Source organism: Bufo bufo, chromosome 8, assembly GCF_905171765.1.
Source record: "Bufo bufo chromosome 8, aBufBuf1.1, whole genome shotgun sequence".
NCBI classification, from domain to species: domain Eukaryota; kingdom Metazoa; phylum Chordata; class Amphibia; order Anura; family Bufonidae; genus Bufo; species Bufo bufo.
The window spans coordinates 208028575-208051764 of NC_053396.1; the positions used below are offsets into that span (position 1 = coordinate 208028575).

At 45.5% G+C, this 23190-nt stretch overlaps 1 protein-coding gene across 2 annotated transcripts; it reads left to right on the plus strand.

The window, feature by feature from the left end:
* Positions 1–348: 348 nt before the first annotated feature.
* LOC120977444 (zinc finger protein 691-like) lies at positions 349–22255 on the plus strand. 2 transcript variants are annotated; one of them, XM_040405405.1, is made up of 8 exons: positions 349–397; positions 7667–7764; positions 9039–9134; positions 10215–10307; positions 14427–14519; positions 14931–15023; positions 18613–18798; positions 20762–22255. In XM_040405405.1, exons 2-8 carry the CDS (start codon positions 7722–7724, stop codon positions 21670–21672), a joined length of 1515 nt encoding a protein of 504 aa, XP_040261339.1. In that variant the 5' UTR covers positions 349–397; positions 7667–7721; the 3' UTR covers positions 21673–22255. The 2 variants fall into 2 exon arrangements, with proteins under 2 accessions (XP_040261339.1, XP_040261338.1); XM_040405404.1 differs by lacking the exon at positions 349–397 and adding an exon at positions 408–632.
* Positions 22256–23190: the final 935 nt, after the last annotated feature.

The following is a 23190-nucleotide window of genomic DNA, read 5'->3' on the forward strand; positions in this document are numbered from 1 at the left end:
TTACATATCACGATTTATGTCGCCCGTATAGTTTTTTTTAAGGGCATTTTATGACTGGGAACCGATTTGCCCCTCTCTATGGTGTGCCTCTGTGTCAGGCCCCGTGGCCCCTGGAGAGTCTCCAGAGCGGATAACAAAGCTCCAGAGCAACTTTCCACCTCACTGAACTCTCCAGCGCACAGCGGGGAGCGGAGGACGCCAACATCCCACGTCTATTGGTTCTTCCAGGTCACATGACAGGGAGAGCATCGCAAGAGCTTCCGGGAATTGTAGTCCTGAGGCGCGCTCACCCTACGCGTCGTCCGCTGCGCTGAACTACAACCCCCGGAAGTCGCTGCGGAGGCCGACCAATGAGGGCGCTCTTCCTGCACGTCCTCTTTATTTGTGGCAGCAGAAGGTATGGCAGCGGCTCTCACTTGTATTGTGGTTTCATGGTTTGGTCGTATTTCTGCGTTGTGAGGGGACGCACCGTGTGCACGGCTCCTTTCTGATGCTGTGCGTCGCAATGAGCGGTCATGTGGCTCACATTTAAAGGGGCTGTCCAGATGTGCAGTGTGGGGTGCCTGGTCTGCTCTGGAGCCTGTGGAGAGTGGATAGATGAGAGCACAGGTGGCATCTGATGCTTTATTAAGGTACAGGATCATTTCCTCCTATAGCTGAGCTCTATGGTCGCTCCGGGTATCGTCCGCCGCCATGTTCCACCGCGGTGCGTGCGTCTGTGATGGGATAGGACCGCGGCCGCTCAGTCAGGCCTTAAGTAATGTGGGGGTCACATTGTGCGCTGTATGGCGGTTGGTGAGAATGGTGCATTGGGCGTCTATGGTGAATATGGCGGTACGTATCGTCACGTGGCACCTGCTGCGGTTAAAAAAATGTATGATGTGATGGAAAACGTGCCTGCGAGTTACTGAAGGCGTGATGGCTCCATAGAGTAACATTCCCCTTTCTATTCTGCTCCTGCCCCTTGTGGATAGAAAACGGAGCGCACGTGAGAGTGAGGCCCAATGCCGTCAGTGGTTCATCCATGAAGAATCTGCGCTCCGTGTGACATCCGTATTCCACGCGCACTGTGAAAACTGTCGACGGAGCGTGGAGGCGACTCGTGTTGTGTCAATGGTTTTCCAGGGATCCATAGACCTCAATGAGTGTGTCTGGTGCGCGTCACAGACCAGAATAGTCCACGTCTCTGTGTAAAGGCCGCTTTCACGTGAGCGATATGGATTGTCAGGAAAAACGGATCGTTGGCACGCAAGTTCAATTAGTCTTTTTTTGTGATTGCGTTAAGTGTGTGCAAATTATCTTCTGTGTGGACTTACCCTTAAAGGGGTTGTCCGGGATCAACTCCCTTAATTCCCACCCCATATGTTTTTAGGTATTTTCGCCACTTCTACAGGGCTCCGACGGTCCCCCAACGCATTGTTTACATCTATGTTTATCTTTGCCCTGTGGGTCCCAGAGCGGCATCATGTGGTTACAGCTGACTATCATCCCTGCCGTAACTCCGCCGCCTCATTAATATTCCGCCTCCTTCATTCATTAGAAAGGGACCTGAGGGGCGTAGCTTAGCGCCATGTCTTCCAGCCTAGTCACCGCCCCTCCCTGCGCTCTGCATAATTACTGAGGCTGACGGTGATGTCACCGGGCTCCCTGCGAAGCGGAAGAAGAGGCTTCGCTCTGCAGCAAGGGACCCGGTACGTCACTGACTATGAGAAATTCCGCCTGAGAATTTGTGATATCAAAACAGGGCATCAGACATGTGAGGCAAAGGTAGGGCAGGCATGTGTGTAATATTTGTGTCACTGTTGTACACTTAGAACAATGTCCCCAATCCTGGACAACCCTTTTAAAGGGGTTCTGCAGCTTTTTCTTACTGATGATCTATCCTCAGGATAGTGTCTGACACCTGGGACCCCCGCCAATCAGCTGTTTGGGAAGGCGCTGGCAGTAGAGCTGCGACCTTCTCGCTGTTTCCCGCGGGGCCCGGTGATGTCATGACTAGCATCACTGGCCTGGGAGCAGCCAAGCCCCATTGAGGTGAACTGAGCTTAGCCCCGCCCAGGCCAGTGATACTAGTCATGACCTCACCGGGCCCCGCGGGAAACAGCGAGAAGGTCGCAGCTCTACTGCCAGCGCCGCTGCCTTCCCAAACAGCTGGTCCCAGGTGTCGGACCCCCACCGATCAGATTCTGATGACCTATCCAGAGGACAGGTCATCGGTAAGAAAAAGCTATAGAACCCCTTTAACTTTAGAGGTGGGAGGTAACTACGGGAACTGAAATATTTTTAGGTGGAGTTTATATGAAGAAAGCGATGAAAATGAGCACTTAATGAGCTCCGCCTCTGAAGCCACCAGATATCCTAGAAGTCAGTGTTCGGCCCTTTAAATATCTGGTGGCATCAGAGGCGGAGCTTGTTAATCGCTCATTTGCATCCCTTTCTTCCCAGAATTCCAGAGGAGCATGTGAGGCCTATAAGACTAGGGCTACACAACGACATTTGTCGCGCGACAGACAGGGCAAAACTACACTGCAACATTTGTAGCGCAACATTTTGTTGCACTAATGTCGCGCGACAATTTTTATAATGGCAGTCTATGGTGTCGCATTGCAACATGCAACATACTGCGACGCAACAGTTGCAGAAAAATTCATCTCGAATGGATTTTCTGCGACTGTTGCGTCGCAGTCGCAGCATGTTGCAGTGCGACACCATGTACTGCCATTATAAATATTGTCGCGCGACAAATGTCGTCGTGTAGATGTAGCCTAAGTCTCCTCAAGCTGATTAAGGCGCTCTCCCCATAAGGAGCGACAGTACCCCCCAAATCCCAGTTTATATGAATACACGATTTACATGGACTTAGAGTGACACGCTGCCATGGACATGTACAGTACAGACCAAAAGTTTGGACACACCTTCTCATTCAAAGAGTTTTCTTTATTTTCATGACTATGAAAATTGTAGATTCACACTGAAGGCATCAAAACTATGAATTAACACATGTGGAATTATATACATAACAAACAAGTGTGAAACAACTGAAAATATGTCCTATTCTAGGTTCTTCAAAGTAGCCACCTTTTGCTTTGATTACTGCTTTGCACACTCTTGGCATTCTCTTGATGAGCTTCCAGAGGTAGTCCCCTGAAATGGTTTTCACTTCACAGGTGTGCCCTGTCAGGTTTAATAAGTGGGATTTCTTGCCTTATAAATGGGGTTGGGACCATCAGTTGCGTTGAGGAGAAGTCAGGTGGATACACAGCTGATAGTCCTACTGAATAGACTGTTAGAATTTGTATTATGGCAAGAAAAAAGCAGCTAAGTAAAGAAAAACGAGTGGCCATCATTACTTTAAGAAATGAAGGTCAGTCAGTCAGCCGAAAAATTGGGAAAACTTTGAAAGTAAGGGCTATTTGACCATGAAGGAGAGTGATGGGGTGCTGCGCCAGATGACCTGGCCTCCACAGTCACCGGACCTGAACCCAATCGAGATGGTTTGGGGTGAGCTGGACCGCAGAGTGAAGGCAAAAGGGCCAACAAGTGCTAAGCATCTCTGGGAACTCCTTCAAGACTGTTGGAAGACCATTTCAGGGGACTACCTCTTGAAGCTCATCAAGAGAACGCCAAGAGTGTGCAAAGCAATAATCAAAGCAAAAGGTGGCTACTTTGAAGAACCTAGAATATGACATATTTTCAGTTGTTTCACACTTGTTTGTTATGTATATAATTCCACATGTGTTAATTCATAGTTTTGATGCCTTCATAGTCATGATAATAAAGAAAACTCGAACTTTGAATGAGAAGGTGTGTCCAAACTTTTGGTCTGTACTGTACATTAAAATATTATTGCTGTCCGCTATTGAAGGTGTACGGGCGACTTTTAGGGTCTTTTTACACAGATTAACGGGGTAGAGCGTTTGCACGAACCTTGTCCCCGATAATCTGTCGGCGATCACTGTTCTGTTCTGCTGAAAACCACCGTTCCTGCCCGGCAGATTGTGGCGTGTAAACCGCGGTCTGCTGCGCTGGAACAATCACTCTCTATGGGGATGAGCGATCGCCGAATTGTTTGCTTCTCCCCATTTTGCTGCGTGTAAATGCAGATTTGACGGCGATCGGGAGCGTCGGCTTTGTTCCCCATCATGTCAGATAATCGGTCCGTGTAAACGTACCCTTAGATATTTGATGTCCTATCTGCCAGATAAGTTGCCCATATTAGATTGTTAATGGTCTGACCCCCCCCACGGCTGCTGCCATAAAGAGCTGCTTGTAGGGATGCTGGTGTCGGACCCCCAACAATCTATTATTGACGACCTAATCCTCAATATCTTAAAGCTGGACAACTCCTTAAAGGGGTATTCTGTTGGTTTAGTTACCCCCATCCAGAGAATAGGGTATAACTATTAGATTAGTGGGGGTCCTACTGCTGGGACCCCCACCAATCACACTAGGGAATAACTTTAAACAACCAGAATACCCCTTTAAGTCCAGGAGCCTGCTGGTATGTTTTTGCATGTTGTCTATGGGGAGCATGAAGTTGCGTGCTTGAGCGTGTTAATATCCCATTCAGTTTTTTTCGCCGGAGATAAAACCGTAGCATGCTGCGGTTTTCTCTTTTGCCTGATCAGTCAAAATGATTGAACTGAAGACATCCTGATGCATCCTGAACGGATTACTCTCCATTCAGAATGCATGGGGATATGCCTGATCAGTTCTTTTCCGGTATTGAGCCCCTGTGACGGAACTCTATGCCGGAAATGAAAAACGCAAGTGTGAAAGTACCATTAGTCGTCGCTGTATGCGTGTAGAAGGGTCCGATATTTTCGAAGGAGATCTTAGGACTTTTTCTCTTTGAATTTTAGTTTGTTGTTTTTTTGTTTTGTTTTTTTTGATGATTTTGCAGTTTATTTCTCTAAACCTGAACAAATCTTTTATATAAAGAGGAAGAGAAAGGTCTGACTAGGGACGTGACGCCGGAGAATTACCAGACCCAGCGCTCCCTGGGTAATCACAAATGTAATGTGTGGAAACATAAAAGCCGGCACTGCGGTCCTGAAGAGCAAAAGAAAGTACGACCAGCACCAGGGCGTCGGGTGCGCGCTACCAGCGAACAAGGACTACAAGTAACAGCACACCGCTTTATGCACAAAGACGCATGGAAACACGACTACAAGTAGACTGCATCACTGCTGTACTTACTAGATGGAAAGGCGACTTTCACACTGGCGTTTTGGCTTTCCGTTTGTGAGATCCGTTCAGGGCTCTCTCACGTGGTCCAAAACGGATCAGTTTGCATTCTAATGCAGTCTGAATGGAGAAGGATCCGCTCAGAATGCATCAGTTCAGTCTCCATTCCGCTTTGGAGACGGACACCAAAACACTGCTTGACGAAACTGTCCTGGCACACAATGTAAGTCAATGGGGACGGATCCATTTTCTATGACACAATCTGGCACAATAGAAAACGGACCCGTCCTCCATTGACTTTCAATGGAGTTCATGACGGATCCGTCTTGGCTATGTTAAAAGATGATGCAAACGGATCCGTTCTGAACGCATGCAGACGGTTGTATTATCTGAACGCATCCGCACCAAACGCAAGTGTGAAAGTAGCCTAAGTAGAAGCTCTTTGCGCACATTTTTGATCAAAATTGCGTCAGGCCCATCTACCAGCGATATGAACCTACACGAAGATGTGCCTCTCCTGGGCTTTTGGCCTCCATAATTCGGGGCACTGCAGAGTCCGCACCAGGCAGATGGGAGGGAGTGCAAGATCTAAATGGGGGAAGCTGCAGGGGTAACGGACACGTACCTGTCCACTTCTGCTGTGACCTGTCCTCACAGGTTATGTCATAACTGAGGCTCCGATGTCGGCCTTCTACCAGAGGTGTACATCAGGAGGATTGCCCAATGTTTGCTGTCGATGCCTCTGACCTATGACATGCGCTACCTCTGAATAGAAAAACTATGTCGCCTAAACTTTTAAAAAAGTACACAGATATATATACTGGCCGAAAGGCGTATTGCAGGGGTACGCCACCTCTGGCACTCCAGCTGTTGTGAAACTACTACTCCCAGCATGCATACTTGCTCTGCTCTTGTAAGAACTCGCATAAAAATGAATGGAGAATGCTGGGAACTGGAGTGCCGAAGGTTGCTGATCCCTGGCATATTGTGACGAGAGCTTTACTGGCACATATGTCAAATGCGTGCCCAAAAGGTGATGCCAACAAGAGCCTAATGTAGTTTAAAAAAAAAACGAATCCAAAAAAGATTAATTTAAAGTAACCAAGCTAAGGCCTCTTTCACACTTGCGTTGTCCGGATCCGGCGTGTACTCCACTTGCCGGAATTACACGCCGGATCCGGAAAAACGCAAGTGTACTGAAAGCATTTGAAGACGGAACCGTCTTCCAAATGCGTTCAGTGTTACTATGGCACCCAGGACGCTATTAAAGTCCTGGTTGCCATAGTAGGAGCGGGGAGCGGTATACTTACAGTCCGTGCGGCTCCCGGGAGCGCTCCAGAGTGACGTCAGAGCGCCCCATGCGCATGGATGACGTGATCCATGTGATCACATGATCCATGCGCGTGGGGCGCCCTGACGTCACTCTGAAGCGCCCGGGGAGCCGCACGGACGGTAAGTATACTGCTCCCCCGCTCCCCACTACACTTTACCATGGCTGCCAGGACTTTAGCGTCCCAGCAGCCATGGTAACCACTCTGAAAAAGCTAAATGTCGGCTCCGGCAATGCGCCGAAACGACGTTTAGCTTAAGGCCGGATCCGGATCAATGCCTTTCAATGGGCATTAATGCCGGATCCGGCCTTGCGGCAAGTGTTCCGGATTTTTGGCCGGAGCAAAAAGCGCAGCATGCTGCGATATTTTCTCCGGCCAAAAAAACGTTCCGTTCCGGAACTGAAGACATCCTGATGCATCCTGAACGGATTTCTCTCCATTCAGAATGCATTAGGATAATCCTGATCAGGATTCTTCCGGCATAGAGCCCCGACGACGGAACTCTATGCCGGAAGACAAGAACGCAAGTGTGAAAGAGCCCTAAGAAAAACGAACCAGTGTTTTATCCTACACCCCCGCTTCTATTCAAGGCCTTACTGAGCTGTTACTCCGGGGGCCTCGTGGCTGCATCCATTTGACTAGTATCTAAGGTACCATGGATGTGGTTGGCGTAGGCATTGCCGCCACATTGAGACAATGCGTATAAGTACCGCACTGATACTTTCGACAACCGCAGACCTTTAGTCAGATGTACACAATGCCTTAGGGTTTATCACTAAGGCTAGGGCGACATGCGTCGCGCGGCAAAAAGAGTACAGCTACATTGTGACGTGTGTCGCACAGCCTTTTTATAATGATGGTCAATGGTGACGCCCTGCAACATGCGGTGATGCAACAGTCGCACAAAAGTCTAACTTGGATGGATTTTTTGTGACTGTAGTGTTGCATTTGTAGCATGTCGCAGTGTGATACCATTGACTATCAGGTCGTTGTGTAGCCCTAGCCTAACATATCTGGGGCAACGTCCCTCACCGCTGAGGCCCCCGGAGAGAAGCTCCGTACCAGTGACTTCATGTCTTCTTTCTGGTGTCTACACTTGCCATGCACAGTGTAACCTAACGTGATGTTGTTCCTCTGGCTGTTCACAGCTTGTGTTCTTATAAAGCCTGACATCGTCCTTGCAGCGACTGAATCGGGTTCTACATGGAAGAGAGAATGGAGCCTGTGGAGAAGACGCTTCCTCTAGGTGAGAAACCAGAAACCCTACAAAGATTTGTTTTTTGTAGCTACAAAAGGGGAGCGACATAAAGGGTAAGTGTCCTTCACATCCTGCATGGAAGATGCTAAGACCACCCTTATGAACAGGACAAAGCGGCAGACGAGCGCAATCATTTCATCTGTTTGTTTGTTTTTTTGTTCTTCGAGAAGACCTCAGTATGGGCTGAAGGAAGTCCATATCCGTACAGGCCTTGTCTAGTAGTTTGATATTGGCACCCCGTCGATCAGATGTTACCTTGTATCTCCGGACGGCGCTGTGCACTGCCATTGTGTAGTTCCAGCACTAAAGCTAGGAGGTAACAGCTGATCGGCGAGGATGTGGGTTGTTAGACCCCACCGATCTGATATTGATTGCCCGTCCTGAGGATAGGCCATCAAAGTTCTAACCCGTTCAATATTTTAGCAGCAAAAGCTGGCATTCAGGATTGAAGTTTCCAATTCTGCTTTGTATAGATGGAATACTCTGTATTTCTTCATGTACATATCACATCCATGCAGACACTTTTAGAGCTTTTTAGGAAAGAAGGTCTTTGTACAAATGAGAGACACGTGGAGGAACATTATAGGATCTGTGTAGCTAATAGAGCCATAGTACAGCCATGTGGATATTCCCTTAGGGGCAGTTTACATGGGCCGATGCGATACACAGAACTACGATCAGTAGTGAACCGTTCTTTCCTAATCATTGCCCGCTCATGTGAGCTGCGAATGATCCTTACTATGATCATTCATCCCCATACAGACTGGTTGGTTGTTGGCAGTACATCCTTTTTTACACGGGCGATGTGCCACCTACCACTGATGATTTTATGTGCCACACAAATGGTCACAAGTGTTTTGCTCATTTGTCGTGATCGGCGACACGTTTACACAGGCCGATTATCAGAAGCTCGTTTTCTTAGGTACGTTGGCTGCTATTTGTCAGGATCAGCCTCCTGTGTGATGGATGCTTTAGAGCGCCGGAGAGGCCTCCCTATGTTAGTGCTTGTATTGCCGTCGGTACAAGTAATGCCGCAGGGTGCCGCTCCTTTTCTAGGGCAAATGAGAAGGATTTTCGCATTCTAGAGACATTTACCACATATTGTAAGTCTCCCCTTAACGACCCTGGCTCCTGACCGTTCTCCCAGGCCTGATCTTCAGAAGAAGCCCATGCAGTATACTTGCCCGTCTGCGTCCAGCTTTTATTGTGGCTTATTTCAATGATTGCAATTTATTGAGATAAAGAAAATTCCTTCTTTACAGAATCTGCTGTTGTGAAGCCAGACATCGAATCTAGTATAAAAGAAGGCAAACCTTTGATTATAACGATTCCAGTAGACGACGAATGCAAGTCCTCAGGTGAGTAGCAAACTAGGGTTTGTCCAGGAGTACACCCAGCACCCTGCCTCCCCTGCTGAAAAGATCGTACTTACCTGCTCCACGCCGCTCCAGTCCTCGGCGCTGGCTCCCGTATCTCCATCTTCCAGTCCAGGGTTCTTCCCGTCCGGCATGGTCACCTGATTCTTTTCAGTCAACCACTGGCTTCATCAGTGATGTGTCCTCAAGAGACTCGTCACTTCTGAGGAGGATCAGGTGACCGTGCCCATGCGGACAGGAAGAAAAACCCTGGAATGGAAGATGAACATGCAGAAGGAGGCATGGAGCGGGTAAGTATCGTCCTTTTTGTAGTGGTGGCAGGCTACCCGCACCTGTTAGACATGATGTGCTCCCAGACAACCCCTCCAGGAGATGATAAAAAAATAAATACCGTACTTCCTTTCTGGTGTCCTGTGTGTCAGACCCATCATTTGATCGTCAGAATTAGAGCTGAGCGAATTTCATATTTTGAAATTCGTTTGCGCTTCGTTTGGTGGTAAAAGCAGAATTGCGTTATGGGTTCCGTTACCACGGACCATAGCGCAATTTTACGTCCTACTAGAAGTCCCGTTTCTGTTATGCAGGGGAGTTCTATTATGACGTGGAATTGCGTTATGGTCCGTGATAACGGAATCCATAACGCAATTCTGCTTTTACCACCAAACGAATTTCATAACATGAAATTCGCTCATCCGTAGTCAGAATACAGATTGTGGTTTACACCTTCAGATTGGCAGGTTTAGGTCAGAACACAACTGAGGCTGAGGTGATAAGTTCCAGTGATAACTCCATATTCCACAATGCTGTGACAAAGATGGTCAACTCATCAATCATTAAATCTCGGGTATCCCACCATTGTGGGGGTCTGACCTATGGGACCCCATCCATCCTGAAAATGATGGGGATACAGCACTGGATTAGCGGCCCTTTCCCTTTGCACATTTTCCCTGCGCAGTGATGCACTTAGCTCGTCCTCGGTCCTCCATAGGATTGGTTAATAAAGCGATCTGTTTTTATCTATCCTGTTTGTATGTATTTGTTTATTTTGCTATTGATCCACAGACGTCTATGTGATTTCTGATAATGCCTCAGCAATAAAGCAAGAAATTAAACCTGTGATGGATCCTTTACGACACAGAAATACATTTTCACAAGGTTTGTCAAAGACGTACATCTGGTTTACCTTACTGTTTGTTACACACCTGAGGGGTTAAAGGGGCTTTCTGAGAGTAGACATTGATGACCCATCCTCACAGTGCCGTACATTTTATAGCTGTTCTTGGTATTGGAGGCCAGGCCTAGTTATTTATGCTGTGTGACCTATGAACGTGACGTTACTGAGGTCCTAGCCGCTTCACACAGCTGATCGGTGTCTGGAGTCTGACCCCCACCCATCTGATATTGATGACTCGTGATGAGCGAAGCAAGCTTCAGATGCTGCATCCGAAGTCGCTTCGTTCAAAACTTCAGATTAATACTGTATAGAGATCTGTCTCCGTACAGTATTAGAATGTATGGGCTCTGATGAGCCGAAGTGTGGTTCCAGTTGGAGCAGAGTCAGAGTTCGGTTCCAAGTTTTAAACTGGTTTCCCACTTTAAAAATCAATTACCGAAGGTATTATACAAAGTCTCATGCGACTTTGCGAATAACTGACTTCAGCTCATCGGAGCCCATACATTCTAATACTGTACGGAGACGGATCTCCGTACAGTATGAATCCGAAGTTTTGAAAGAAGCGTCTTCGGATGCAGCATCTTAACCCGTAGAGGACCCACGCCGTACATGTACGACGCAGATGTCCGTGACTTAAGGACCAATGCCGTACATGTACTGCGCTGTGATCAGGCAGGTGCAGGAGATGCGCCCACCCGATCCGCGGCAGGGGTCCGGCAGTCGCTGATAGCCGAACACCTGCTGCATGCACCGCCATCGGTAAAATCACGAATGCCGGCGCATTAACCCTTGATGTGCCGTCGTCTATGCTTACCGCCGCACCTTCGATTGTCCTTGCAAGGATCGGAGCTTCCATCGGGTCCCTGCACTGCTGTGACGGGGACCCGATGGCAGTGAAGGCAGCCCGATGCCTTCCTTAGGCATCGTGGCTGCCTTCCGAGAGAGCCTGTGAGATCCAGCCCCCTGTATTATAGTGTGTAAAACACTTACAGCCAATGCATTACAATACAGAAGTATTGTGATGCATTGTAAAGGGGATCAGACACCCAAAAGTTGAAATCCCAGAGTGGGACAAAAAATGAAGTGCAAAAAAAAAAAAATCTAAAGTTCCAAGTAAAAAAAATAAATAGAAAAAGTCCTTTCCCCACAATAAAGTAAATAAAAAAATTGGCAAAAATAGGGAAAAAAAGAAAAGTAGACATATTGGGTATCGCCGTGTCCGTATTGACCGGTTCTATAAAAATCACATGACCTAACCCCTCAAATGAATACCGTCAAAAAAAATAAAAACTGTGCTAAAAAAAAAACATTTTATTTTTGTCACCTTACATCACAAAAAGTGTAATAGCAAGCGATCAAAAAGTAACATAAACCCTAAAATAGTACAAATCAAACCGTCATCTCATCCCGAAAAAAATTAGCCCCTACACAAGACAGTCGCCCAAAAAAAACTAACTACAGCTTTCAGAATTTGGAGACACTAAAAAATCTTTTTTTTTTTTTTCAAAAATGCTTTAATATGTAAAACTGAAACAAACAACCGAAAAAATATTTTTGGTATTGCCGCATCCGTAACGACGTGCTCTATAAAAATACCACATGATCTAACCTGTCAGATGATCGTTGTAAATAACAAAAAATTAAAACTGTTTCAAAACTATTTTTTTGTTACCTTGCCTCACAAACCGTGTAATATGGAGCAACCAAAAATCATCTGTATCCTAAAATAGTACCAACAAAACTGACACCTTATCATGTAGTTTCCAAAATGGGGTCACTTTTTTGGAGTTTCTACTCTAGGGGTGCATCAGGGGGGCTTCAAATGGGACATAGGTTCAAAAAACCAGTCCAGCAAAGTCTGCCTTCAAAAACCGTATGGCATTCCTTTCCTTCTGCGCTCTGCCATGTGCCCGTACAGCAGTTTACGACCACATATGGGGTGTTTCTGTAAACAACAGAATCAGGGCCAGAAATATTGATTTTTGTTTGGCTGTTAACCCTTGCTTTGTTAGTGAATTTTTTTTTTTTTATTCAAATGGAAAATCTGCCAAAAAAGGGAAATTCTGAAATTTCATCTCCATTTCCCATTAATTCTTGTTGAACACCTAAAGGGTTAACAAAGTTTTGAATACTTTGAGGGGTGTAGTTTCTAAAATGGGGTCATTTTTGCGTGGTTTCTATTATGTAAGCCTCGCAAAGTGACTTCAGACCTGAACTGGTCCTGAAAAAGTGGGTTTTTTGAAATTTTCTGAAAAATTTTAAGATTTACTTCTAAACTTCTGAGTCTTCTAACGTCCCCAAAAAATAAAATGTCATTCCCAAAATGATCCAAACATGAAGATATATGGGGAATGTAAAGTAATAACTATTTTTGGAGGTATCATTATGTATTATACAAGTAGAGAAATAGAAATTTAGCAAATTTGCTAATTTTTCCCAATTTTTGGTAAATTTGGCTTTTTTTTTTTTATAAATAAAAATACATGTTTTGACTCCATTTTACCAGTGTCATGAAGTACAATATGTGACAAGAAAACAATCTCAGAATAGCCTGGATAAGTCAGTGTTTTAAAGTTATCACCACATTAAGGACCAGGCCATTTTTTGCAAATCTGACCAGTGTCACTTTAAGGGAGTCTGTCATCAAAGTTTCACCTTTTTAACCCTTCCCATAGCTTTCTAGCAGCCTTACAGTTAATAAAAACGTTACCTTTATGAGCAATCCTGGACTTATAAAACCGTCAAAAAACAACTTAGTAGCATATGCAAATGAGGGCTCGCAAGTGCCCAGGGGCGGTATTACCCTCGTAGGTGCATGCGCATTAATTACTGTGATGCCGTACAAGGAAAGGGCATCGCAGTGCGCATGCGCCGGCCGACGGACTGAGTGCGCAGGCGCGGGATCTCGGCGAAACAAGAAGTAAGTAGATGGGTGGTCAGAGGGAAAGAATGGGCGGGGGGAAGCGACGATAAGGCTGAGCTAGCTGGGCACCTACGAAGGTAACGCCGCCCCTGGGCACTTGCGAGCCCTTATTTGCATATCCTATTAAGTTGTTTTTTGCCGGTTTTCTAAGTCCAGGATTGCTCATAAAGGTAATGTTTTTATTAACTGTAAGGATGCTAGAAAGCTATGGGAAGGGTTAAAAAGGTGAAACTTTGATAACAGACTCCCTTTAAGGTGAAAAATGGCAGGGTCCTGAAGGGGTTAAGCTTGCGTCGCTCATCACTATTGATGACCCATCCTGAGGATAGGTCATTAATATTTTACTTTGAGAAAACCCCCTTTAAAGGAGCAATCAGTTCACGTTGCTATCTGTCAGTCCCATAGACGGTGAGTGGGGCAGCAGTGTGTACGCTCTACCACTGATCTATTCCAACTTGGGACATGGACCCAGTGGTTGGTCCTCTACTGACCTATGATCAGTTGTCCCTTATCCTGATGTTATTTCCGGAGTACCCCCTATAACACTAGTCTGGTTGGAGTTAAAATTCTTTATTAGCAAATTCATCTACAATACATACCTCCCTCATCTAGTGACCCGGTGTGCACTGCAATATGTGTCCCACCGGAAACACTCTCCTTACATACATGGTGCCTAGAGTCATTATTACAGGACCTGTGTCTAGATATTCTGATCTCTATTAACACCTGAAAGTCCAGATACACACGAGCGACTTTATGGCGAGAAACTTGTTGCGTGTGACAGTGTGATTTCCCGTTCTGACCTCTGCTCCTCTGAGCAATGATGCTGTGTGTCCCTTCCAGACCCCGAATCTACTGAATTACACTGACGGCATTATGTCAGTGTATTTCAGTCAATTCCAGGTCCCTCGGGGTCACACATTCTTATAAATCATTGCGATCCTGTCAGAGGAGCAGAGGTCAGAACGGGAAACCACACTGTCACACGCTGCAAGTTTCTCGCACTGAACTCGCACCTTCTGGTCAAATGGTCTCCCCTCACATATATAAAGAGATACGTATGGGACAGTGTCCGTTCACGTTCAGTAATGGCTTCTTTTGAATGTATACATAATGTATGTCTAATATATATTTGTCACTCTTAACATTCACTTTTCCTTGTTCCCCCTATACACAGGAGTTTACGTGATTTCTAATAATACTTTAACATTGAGGCAAGACACAAAACCTGAGATGGCTCCTTTACCACTCAAAAAGGCTTCGTCACAAGGTATGTTACAGATGTAGCTGTGGTTTACTTTGCTTCAGTGCTTGCTGTACACCTAAAGTGGTAAAGGGATTTTCCAATCGGCTATTTGTAGGGGTTCTTCATACTTAACCAAGCACAGCGCCATACAGTGGCTGTGTTTGGTGTTGCTGCTCAATCCTCTAGACACTGTTTGTATAACTTTATGCCAATTATTGGTTTGCTTATGTTGCAACATAATTTTTCACCAGAACTGCCATGAAAATGTTGCATCTTAGGCCTCGCCCCATTTCCCTCTGATCATTTGGTGCAATTCACGACAAGGTCTAGGTGCATTCACATTCGTCAATGGGGCCTTCTGATTTCTAATACTATACTGTACATTCTTTGCTTGCGCATTGATTATTCTTTTTTTTTTTCTTTGGGGATCTACAGGTGTTTACGTGATTACTGACAACACTTTAAAAATAAAGCAAGAAACGAAACCCCAGATGGATCCTTCACCACTTAAAAAGACATTGCCACAAGGTTTGTTAAAGACGTACTTCTGATTTTACCTTCCTACTTTCAATTCCAAAGCATCACCGTATAGGCAAGGTTAAAGCGGTATTCCCCTTGTTTTAAATTATCCCCTATCCACAGGATAGGGGATAGCTATTAGATTGGTGGGGGTCCTACCACTAGGACTCCCACTGATCACTAGAACGGGGACTCTACCCCCTGAAGCCCCCCCTGAAATGAATTGAGCAGCCAGTCGGGTGCAGCTGCTCCATTCATTTCTATGGGAGTTCGTGATTGTTGGGGGTTCCCAGCTGTAGGACCTCTACCGATCTAATAGTTATACCCTATTCTCTGGCTAGGGGCTAACTTGAAACAACCTGATTACCCCAGGGATTGACCATCCATTTCATGTGTATCATGACCTCCTAACGCCTGATGTCTAGGGAGAGTAGGACACTGTTGGATTTCATCATGCCTGGGAAGATAATGTAGTGGCGGTGTTTGGGGTGACCCCAATGCTACGCTCACGTGTTGCTGCTCTCCAGAAGGGATGGCAAGGAGTGGTGCACCCTAATGGGAAAGAAGTCCAGAGAGCCAGGGTCTGCAGTAAACTAGTGTGTTTCTTTACTGGAAGAATTCAGGTGCAAAACTATATAGGCGAGGCATAGGGTTGGCTACTCCAGTCTCCTCCCTTGCAGAATAAGATCCATTCACACATCCGGCAAAATCACGGACACCGGCAATGTGCGTTCCGCATTTTGTGGACCGCACATTCCCGGCACTAATAGAATATGCCTATTCTTCTCCGCAATTACGGACAATAGGGCATGTATTATTTTTTTCGGGAACGGAAATGCGGACCCGGAAGTGCGGGTCCGCATTTCCGGATTGGGGCCGCACATCAGAATTGCGGATGTGTGAATGGAGCCTAAGGGTTTGATGCTGAGGAAAGGTCTGGGCTAGCTGTCCCCCTCTCTCTCAGAAGGCTGGTACCCTGGTCCAAGGCTGAAGGCCCACGATCTGTAGCTTAGTAGTCCCGGTGACTCCTTGGTCACAGGGCTGGTAACCCATGGTCTGTGGCTCAGCGCCCCCATCTCAGCGTCTTCTTCTGGTCACTCATACAGACTGGCAGAGTATCCCCCTCCAAGCACTGTTCCCTAACTGCAGAACACTAGGGGCTCTGACTACTCTCCTTATATACAGTTTCTACCTGACCTAGACTCTTCTAGTGGGAGGGGTGGAGTGGAGATACTCAGCACAAACAGGTACAATGTTACATTTCTGGACTCTCATAGGCTTACATCACAGCTTCGATGATACTCAATGGCAACGGCACAAGTTTTTCCAGACAAAAACAGGTTTTCAGATATAACAGAGGAGCTAAACCAGATATTCAAATGGTCAGTCTGTCTGGTTTTGGTGGTAAACAAGTCTGGCTTTTTCCCTCCAAAACATGCTCTTCTTTAAACCCTGTGGCAGCTGTGGAAAATTACCAGCTTCTCATTCAAAGTCCCAAAAGTCTCTGTGTTAATTAACCCTTTCCACAGAGCCTCACAAATACAGTGCAAATGAACAGGATATACACTCACCTAAGGAATTATTAGGAGCACCATACTAATACGGTGTTGGACCCCTTTTTGCCTTCAGAACTGCCTTAATTCTACGTGGAATTGATTCAACAAGGTGCTGATAGCATTCTTTAGAAATGTTGGCCCATATTGATAGGATAGCATCTTGCAGTTGATGGAGATTTGAGGGATGCACATCCAGGGCACGAAGCTCCCGTTCCACCACATCCCAAAGATGCTCTAATGGGTTGAGATCTGGTGACTGTGGGGGCCATTTTAGTGCAGTGAACTCATTGTCATGTTCAAGAAACCAATGTGAAATGATTTGAGCTTTGTGACATGGTGCATTATCCTGCTGGAAGTAGCCATCAGAGGATGGGTACATGGTGGTCATGAAGGGATGGACATGGTCAGAAACAATGCTCAGGTAGCCCGTGGCATTTAAACGATGCCCAATTGGCACTAAGGGGCCTAAAGTGTGCCCAGAAAACATCCCCCACACCATTACACCACCACCACCAGCCTGCACAGTGGTAACAGGGCATGATGGATACATGTTCTCATTCTGTTTACGCCAAATTCGGACTCTACTATTTGAATGTCTCAACAGAAATCGAGACTCATCAGACCAGGCAACATTTTTCCAGTCTTCAACAGTCCAATTTTGGTGAGCTCGTGCAAATTGTAGCCTCTTTTTCCTATTTGTAGTGGAGATGAGTGGTACCCGGTGGGGTCTTCTGCTGTTGTAGCCCATCCGCCTCAAGGTTGTGCGTGTTGTGGCTACACAAATGCTTTGCTGCATACCTCGGTTGGAACGAGTGGTTATTTCAGTCAACGTTGCTCTTCTATCAGCTTGAATCAGTCGGCCCATTCTCCTCTGACCTCTAGCATCCACAAGGCATTTTTGCCCACAGGACTGCCGCATACTGGATGTTTTTCCCTTTTCACACCATTCTTTGTAAACCCTAGAAATGGTTGTGCGTGAAAATCACAGTAACTGAGCAGATTGTGAAATACTCAGACCGGCCCGTCTGGCACCAACAACCATGCCACGCTCAAAATTGCTTAAATCACCTTTCTTTCCCATTCTGACATTCAGTTTGGAGTTCAGGAGATTGTCTTGACCAGGACCACCCCCCTAAATGCATTGAAGCAACTGCCATGTGATTGGTTGACTAGATAATTGCATTAATGAGAAATAGAACAGGTGTTCCTAATAATTCTTTAGGTGAGTGTATATCACAACATACATATAAAATGGTTACACTGTATTAAACAGTATAAGTCAATGCACGTTAACCCTTTAAAGTGAGGAGTTAATTACTTTACACAGGGGAAATAAGCACATTTCCAGACATATAAAGTACCCCTGCTCCAGGGCACTTCAATAAGTGATCACTCTATTGAGAATACAAGCACACCCTTGGTCTCTTTACATAGTGAACTTTGTGTGTACACTCATTTCCGATAACTGGTCCAAATGAGAATCCACCATTTATGTGGACACCGAAATCATTTGGCTAGCCTTACAGATGACCCCTGACAAACGTACCAGTCTGTTACATAGCTTATAGGGGATCATTCAGAGAATGCGCTTCAGTTACCTGGGTGTTGGTCCTATACTAGTGAAAAAAGCCTTGAAAGCACAGAATTATTGCCCGCATGCCAATATCAGAATACTCCTGTTAGGCAAAATAGAAGAAATATTTTAGTGACATTGTTTTCGACCTTTCTGTGAATCTTCAACTATAGACCACATTGACCCTCTATTGAATAGTTTTGTCTATAACTGAGTAAAAGGGACCCAAAACAAGTCTATTTGGTATAGAAAGGCAGTCTGCTGTATAGTAAAAAGAATCATAGTAATGTGGTCGCCCGGAGAAGACATCCTGTAGTTTGCCAAGTTCCTTGGACTTGTTAAATGTGCAGAATACTGTACGAGGAAAGAAAGAAGCAGATTCCGCATGGGTGCGCCATAGTAATTCAGCTTATCGATGGTCATCTTTTTAATTTGCATAAGCCTTTATCTTAACGGTTTGATGTTGCAGGAGATGAGTCTTCAGAAGCAACTATTATAGTCAATATTGATGACGATGAGGAAGATGATGATGACGATGAGGAAGATGATGATGATGGTGAGGAGGAGGAGGAGGAGGATGACGACGACGAAGAGGAGGAGGAGGAGTGTTATAAAAAGGAACAAGTGACACCTAAAGGAGGTGCAAATGCTGCAGGTTTGTAGGTGCTAGTAATTGTAAAGGAAATAAGATGTCGGGTGTCTGTGCGGGAGACCACACCGTTACACATTACAGATTTGCGTGAACAGCTGCCCTGACAAATGTCACTTTGCTTTTTTTTTTTTTTTTAAACGGTGCAAAGCATATGATAAAGCGGGGCCCTGACATACATGACCATCATCAGATTGACTGACACAGACTCTGATGCAATATCCCCATCTGCTGCTCAACCATTGGGGCAATTATATTCATAAATGAGCCATGTAATGTTAGAGGGAATCTGTCACCTCATCCCTGTAAACTAATGATGAGCAGCCTACGGAGCTGGGCTCAGATTATGGTAAAGGGGTATGCCTGTTTCATGATATTGATATCCCATCCTCAGGTCTTCAGTGTCACATCTATGGGGGGTCAGACCTCTGGTTCCCCACCTATCTGCTGTTTGAAGAGGCTGCATCCTCCTTACCTGCACGCCATCTACTAGTGTGGTGTAATTAGGCCTCTTTCACACGGGCATCATGGTTTTGGGCGGGATAAGATGCGAGTGCAAAACATTGTAATGCGTTTTGCACGTGCGTGAGAAAACTCGGCATGGTTGGTACCCAGACCCGAACCCGGACTTCCTCACAGAAGTTCGGGTTTGGGTTAGGTGTTGTGTAGATTTTATTATTTTCCCTTATAACATGGTTATAAGGGAAAATAATAACATTCTTAATACAGAATGCATAGTACAATAGGGTTGGAGGGGTTAATTTTTTTTTTATTTAACTCTCCTTAATCCACTTGTTTGTGCAGCCCGGCTTCTCTTCTGTCTTCATCTTCGCTGTGCAGTAGGAATAGGATCTTTGACATCACTGCGCTCATCACATGGTCCGTCACATGATGGACGGACCATGTGATGAGCACAGTGATGTCACCACCTGTCCTTTTCCTGTGCACAGCAAAGATGAAGACAGAAGAGAAGCCGGGCTGCGCGAACAAGTGGATTAAGGCGAGTTAAATTATTATTATATATTTTTTTTTAACCCCTCCAGCCCTATTGTACTATGCAGTCTGTATTCAGAATGCTATTATTTTCCTTTTTATAACCATGTTATAAGGGAAAATAATAAAGATCGGGTCCCCATCCCGATCGTCTCCTAGCAACAGTGCGTGAAAATCGCACCGCATCCGCACTTGCTTGCGATTTTCACGCAGCCCCATTCACTTCTATGGGGCCTGCGTTGCGTGAAAAACGCACAAAATAGAGCATGCTGCGATTTTCACGCAACGCACAAGTGATGCGTGAAAATCACCGCTCATGTGCACAGCCCCATAGAAATGAATGGGGTCAGGATTCAGTGCGGGTGCAATGCGTTCACCTCACGCATTGCACCCGCGCGGAAATCTCGGCCCGTGTGAAAGGGGCCTTACAGCTACCTCTACCATTCAAGTGAATAGGACGATCAGCTGTAATTACATTAAACAGGAGGTATGAACACTGCTGCCCTTTGAAACGGCTGATTAGCGGGGTTACTGGGAGTTGTAATCTTTCAATATCTTAATACTAGACGACCCATTTAATACGCAGCGCCATTCTCCCACTGTGTGCCTGCAAACCGGCTGATGCTTATAGAGGACTCCTGAGTGCACATACGTAATGGAGGGAAGGAGTCCTGTATATGGGTCTCACAGCAGGTTTGCTGGTGTACAGTGGGGGCCAGTATAGAGGTAAGAATTACTGGTCTGAACTACTTCATTACAGACTGGTCTAAGACGACCAGAGCCCTTCAATATAACTTCTCAGATTCTTTATTAATATCTTAGCATATACTCACACCCAGAATGTTTATTGCAGAATTTTCGGCGACTTTCCTCATACATATATGTGCCGCTTACAGAAATCCATGCACGTGCTGCAGACTGGTCTCTGCCAATACCATGATTATGAATTTTGGATACTTTTATTTGTCTTTTGCAGACTGGTTCGTTCAAGATGTTATCGCCCCAGTAGAGAACAAAAGCGCCCAAAATCAGCCCGGACCAGTCAATGTCTGGTGTGTGAAGAGCGTAAAGGTTAGCAACCAAAACCAGCCTAAGGGAGAAAATCTCGGCAAATCTGACAAGAAACCAGGGGTTAACGTTCTCGAAAACCAGGCGCTTCACAACAGGCAGGCCCCTATTGGCTCAAAGTTCGGGGCACCTCTCTCTGATGCAATAACCATAGACGACGATCTAGAAGAGAAGATCCAGGTGTGTCATGAGTGTTCGATGTGCTTTACCTCGCTGTCCGATCTGGAAGCGCATATGAAAAGTCACCAGGGCGGAAGTTCCTGGATTTGCTCCGACTGCGGGAAATCTTTTTACACCAAGTCAAGTCTCGATCGGCACCATTTAACTCACCTGAAACGTAAACCACTAAAGTGTCCAGAATGTGGCAAGGAATTCTCCAAGCATGCAAATTTTGAAATGCACCTGCGGCTCCATGCCGGGGAAGTGCTTTTTCCATGCAGCGAATGCGAAAAATTGTTTAATTCAAAGGCCTCTTGTGACAGACACATACGAGCGCATAAGATAGAACGTCCACACGTCTGCCCCCAGTGTGGGAAAGGCTTTCTTTATAATGGCTGCCTCATTAGGCACATCAGGGTTCACACTGGGGAACGGCCATTCCCTTGTCCCGAATGTGGCAGATGTTTTCGTCAGACTTCGGCTCTCAATCGTCACGTAAAAACCCATACGGGTATAAAGCCATATGACTGCTCGGAGTGCGGTAAATGTTTTACCCATCAGTCGGATCTCAACCGACACAAGGAGACCCATAGAAGAGAACAGCTTGTACAGTGTATGCCAAGTAATGAAAGCTCTTTACCCACATACATTATTTTATAAAACGTACTGTGGCTGCTGGCGTACCCAGTGGTTGGAGCGATGTAAATTAGTGTTAATACTAATGAATTTGAATTTTTTTATAGTGTGCATTTGTAGAGATGGAACTCTGCTTTGGAGCCACGGTATTGATTAACTAGCAGTAATGATACCACCATATTAGATGCCACTTTCCTTTATAAAGGGGGAGCAAACTGGTAGCAGCAAGACTGGGGGATTTCTTGTTTCTTTCTTATGCCTCGCCTAAGCCGACACGGTCGTTTTCCATGCAGTAGTCACATGAAGGTGTGCTGATTTTTTATTTCCCCATATGACATTCTCCTGGAATTTAAAAGCTATGGACACCAATTTAATTTTTATTATTCATTTGCTTCCTAAATGCAAAATTCATTTCAAACATTCTATTTCCGTCATCAAAAAGTTCCTAGCATTTTGCTTCTGCAGAGTGTAAGTCCTTCACCTACAGTGCTGCCCATAATTATTCATACCTCTGGCAAATTTTGACTTAAAGTTACTTTTATTCAACCAGCAAGTAATTTTTTTGACGGGAAATGACATAGGTGTCTCCCAAAAGATAATAAGACGATGTACAAGAGGCATTATTGTGGGAAAAAATACATTTCTCAGCTTTTATTTACATTTGAGCAAAAAGTGTCCAGTCCAAAATTATTCCTACCCTTCTCAATAATCAATAGAAAAGCCTTTATTGGCTATTACAGCAATCAGACGCTTCCTATAATTGCAGACCAGCTTTTTGCAGGTCTCCACAGGTATTTTTGCCCATTCATCTTTAGCAATGAGCTCCAAATCTTTCAGGTTGGAGGGTCTTCTTGCCATCACCCTGATCTTTAGCTCCGACCACAGATTCTCAATTGGATTCCAGTCTGGACTCTGGCTGGGCCACTCCAAAACGTTAATGTTGTTGTCTGCTAACCATTTCTTCACCACTTTTGCTTTGTGTTTTGGGTCATTGTCATGCTGAAATGTCCACTGGTGCCCAAGGCCAAGTTTCTCTGCAGACGGCCTGATGTTGTCGTTGAGAATCCTCATGTATCGCTCTTTTTTCATGGTGCTGTTTACTGTGATTAGGTTCCCTGGTCCATTGGCTGAAAAACACCCCCAAAGCATTAGGTTCCCACCACCATGTTTGACAGTGGGGATGGTGTTCTTTGGGTTGAAGGCTTCTCCTTTTTTACACCAACTGGACACTTTTTGCTCAAATGTAAATAAAAGCTGAGAATTTTTTTCCCCCACAATAATGCCTCTTGTACATTGTCGTATTATCTTTTGGAAGACACCGATGTAATTTCCCGTCAAAAAATTACTTGCTGGTTGAATAAAGGTAAATTTGTAAAAATTTGCCTGGGGTATAAATAATTTTGGGCAGCACTGTATATGCCGGTGCTGCAGAATCCGACATAAATCCAGAGTTCTGCTCCTGTTTTTGACGGCTCTCTCTGTTCTCCCCATCCCTTATTTCAGTTTTAGAAACAGCAGCAGGGAGTGGGAGGAGGTTGGACA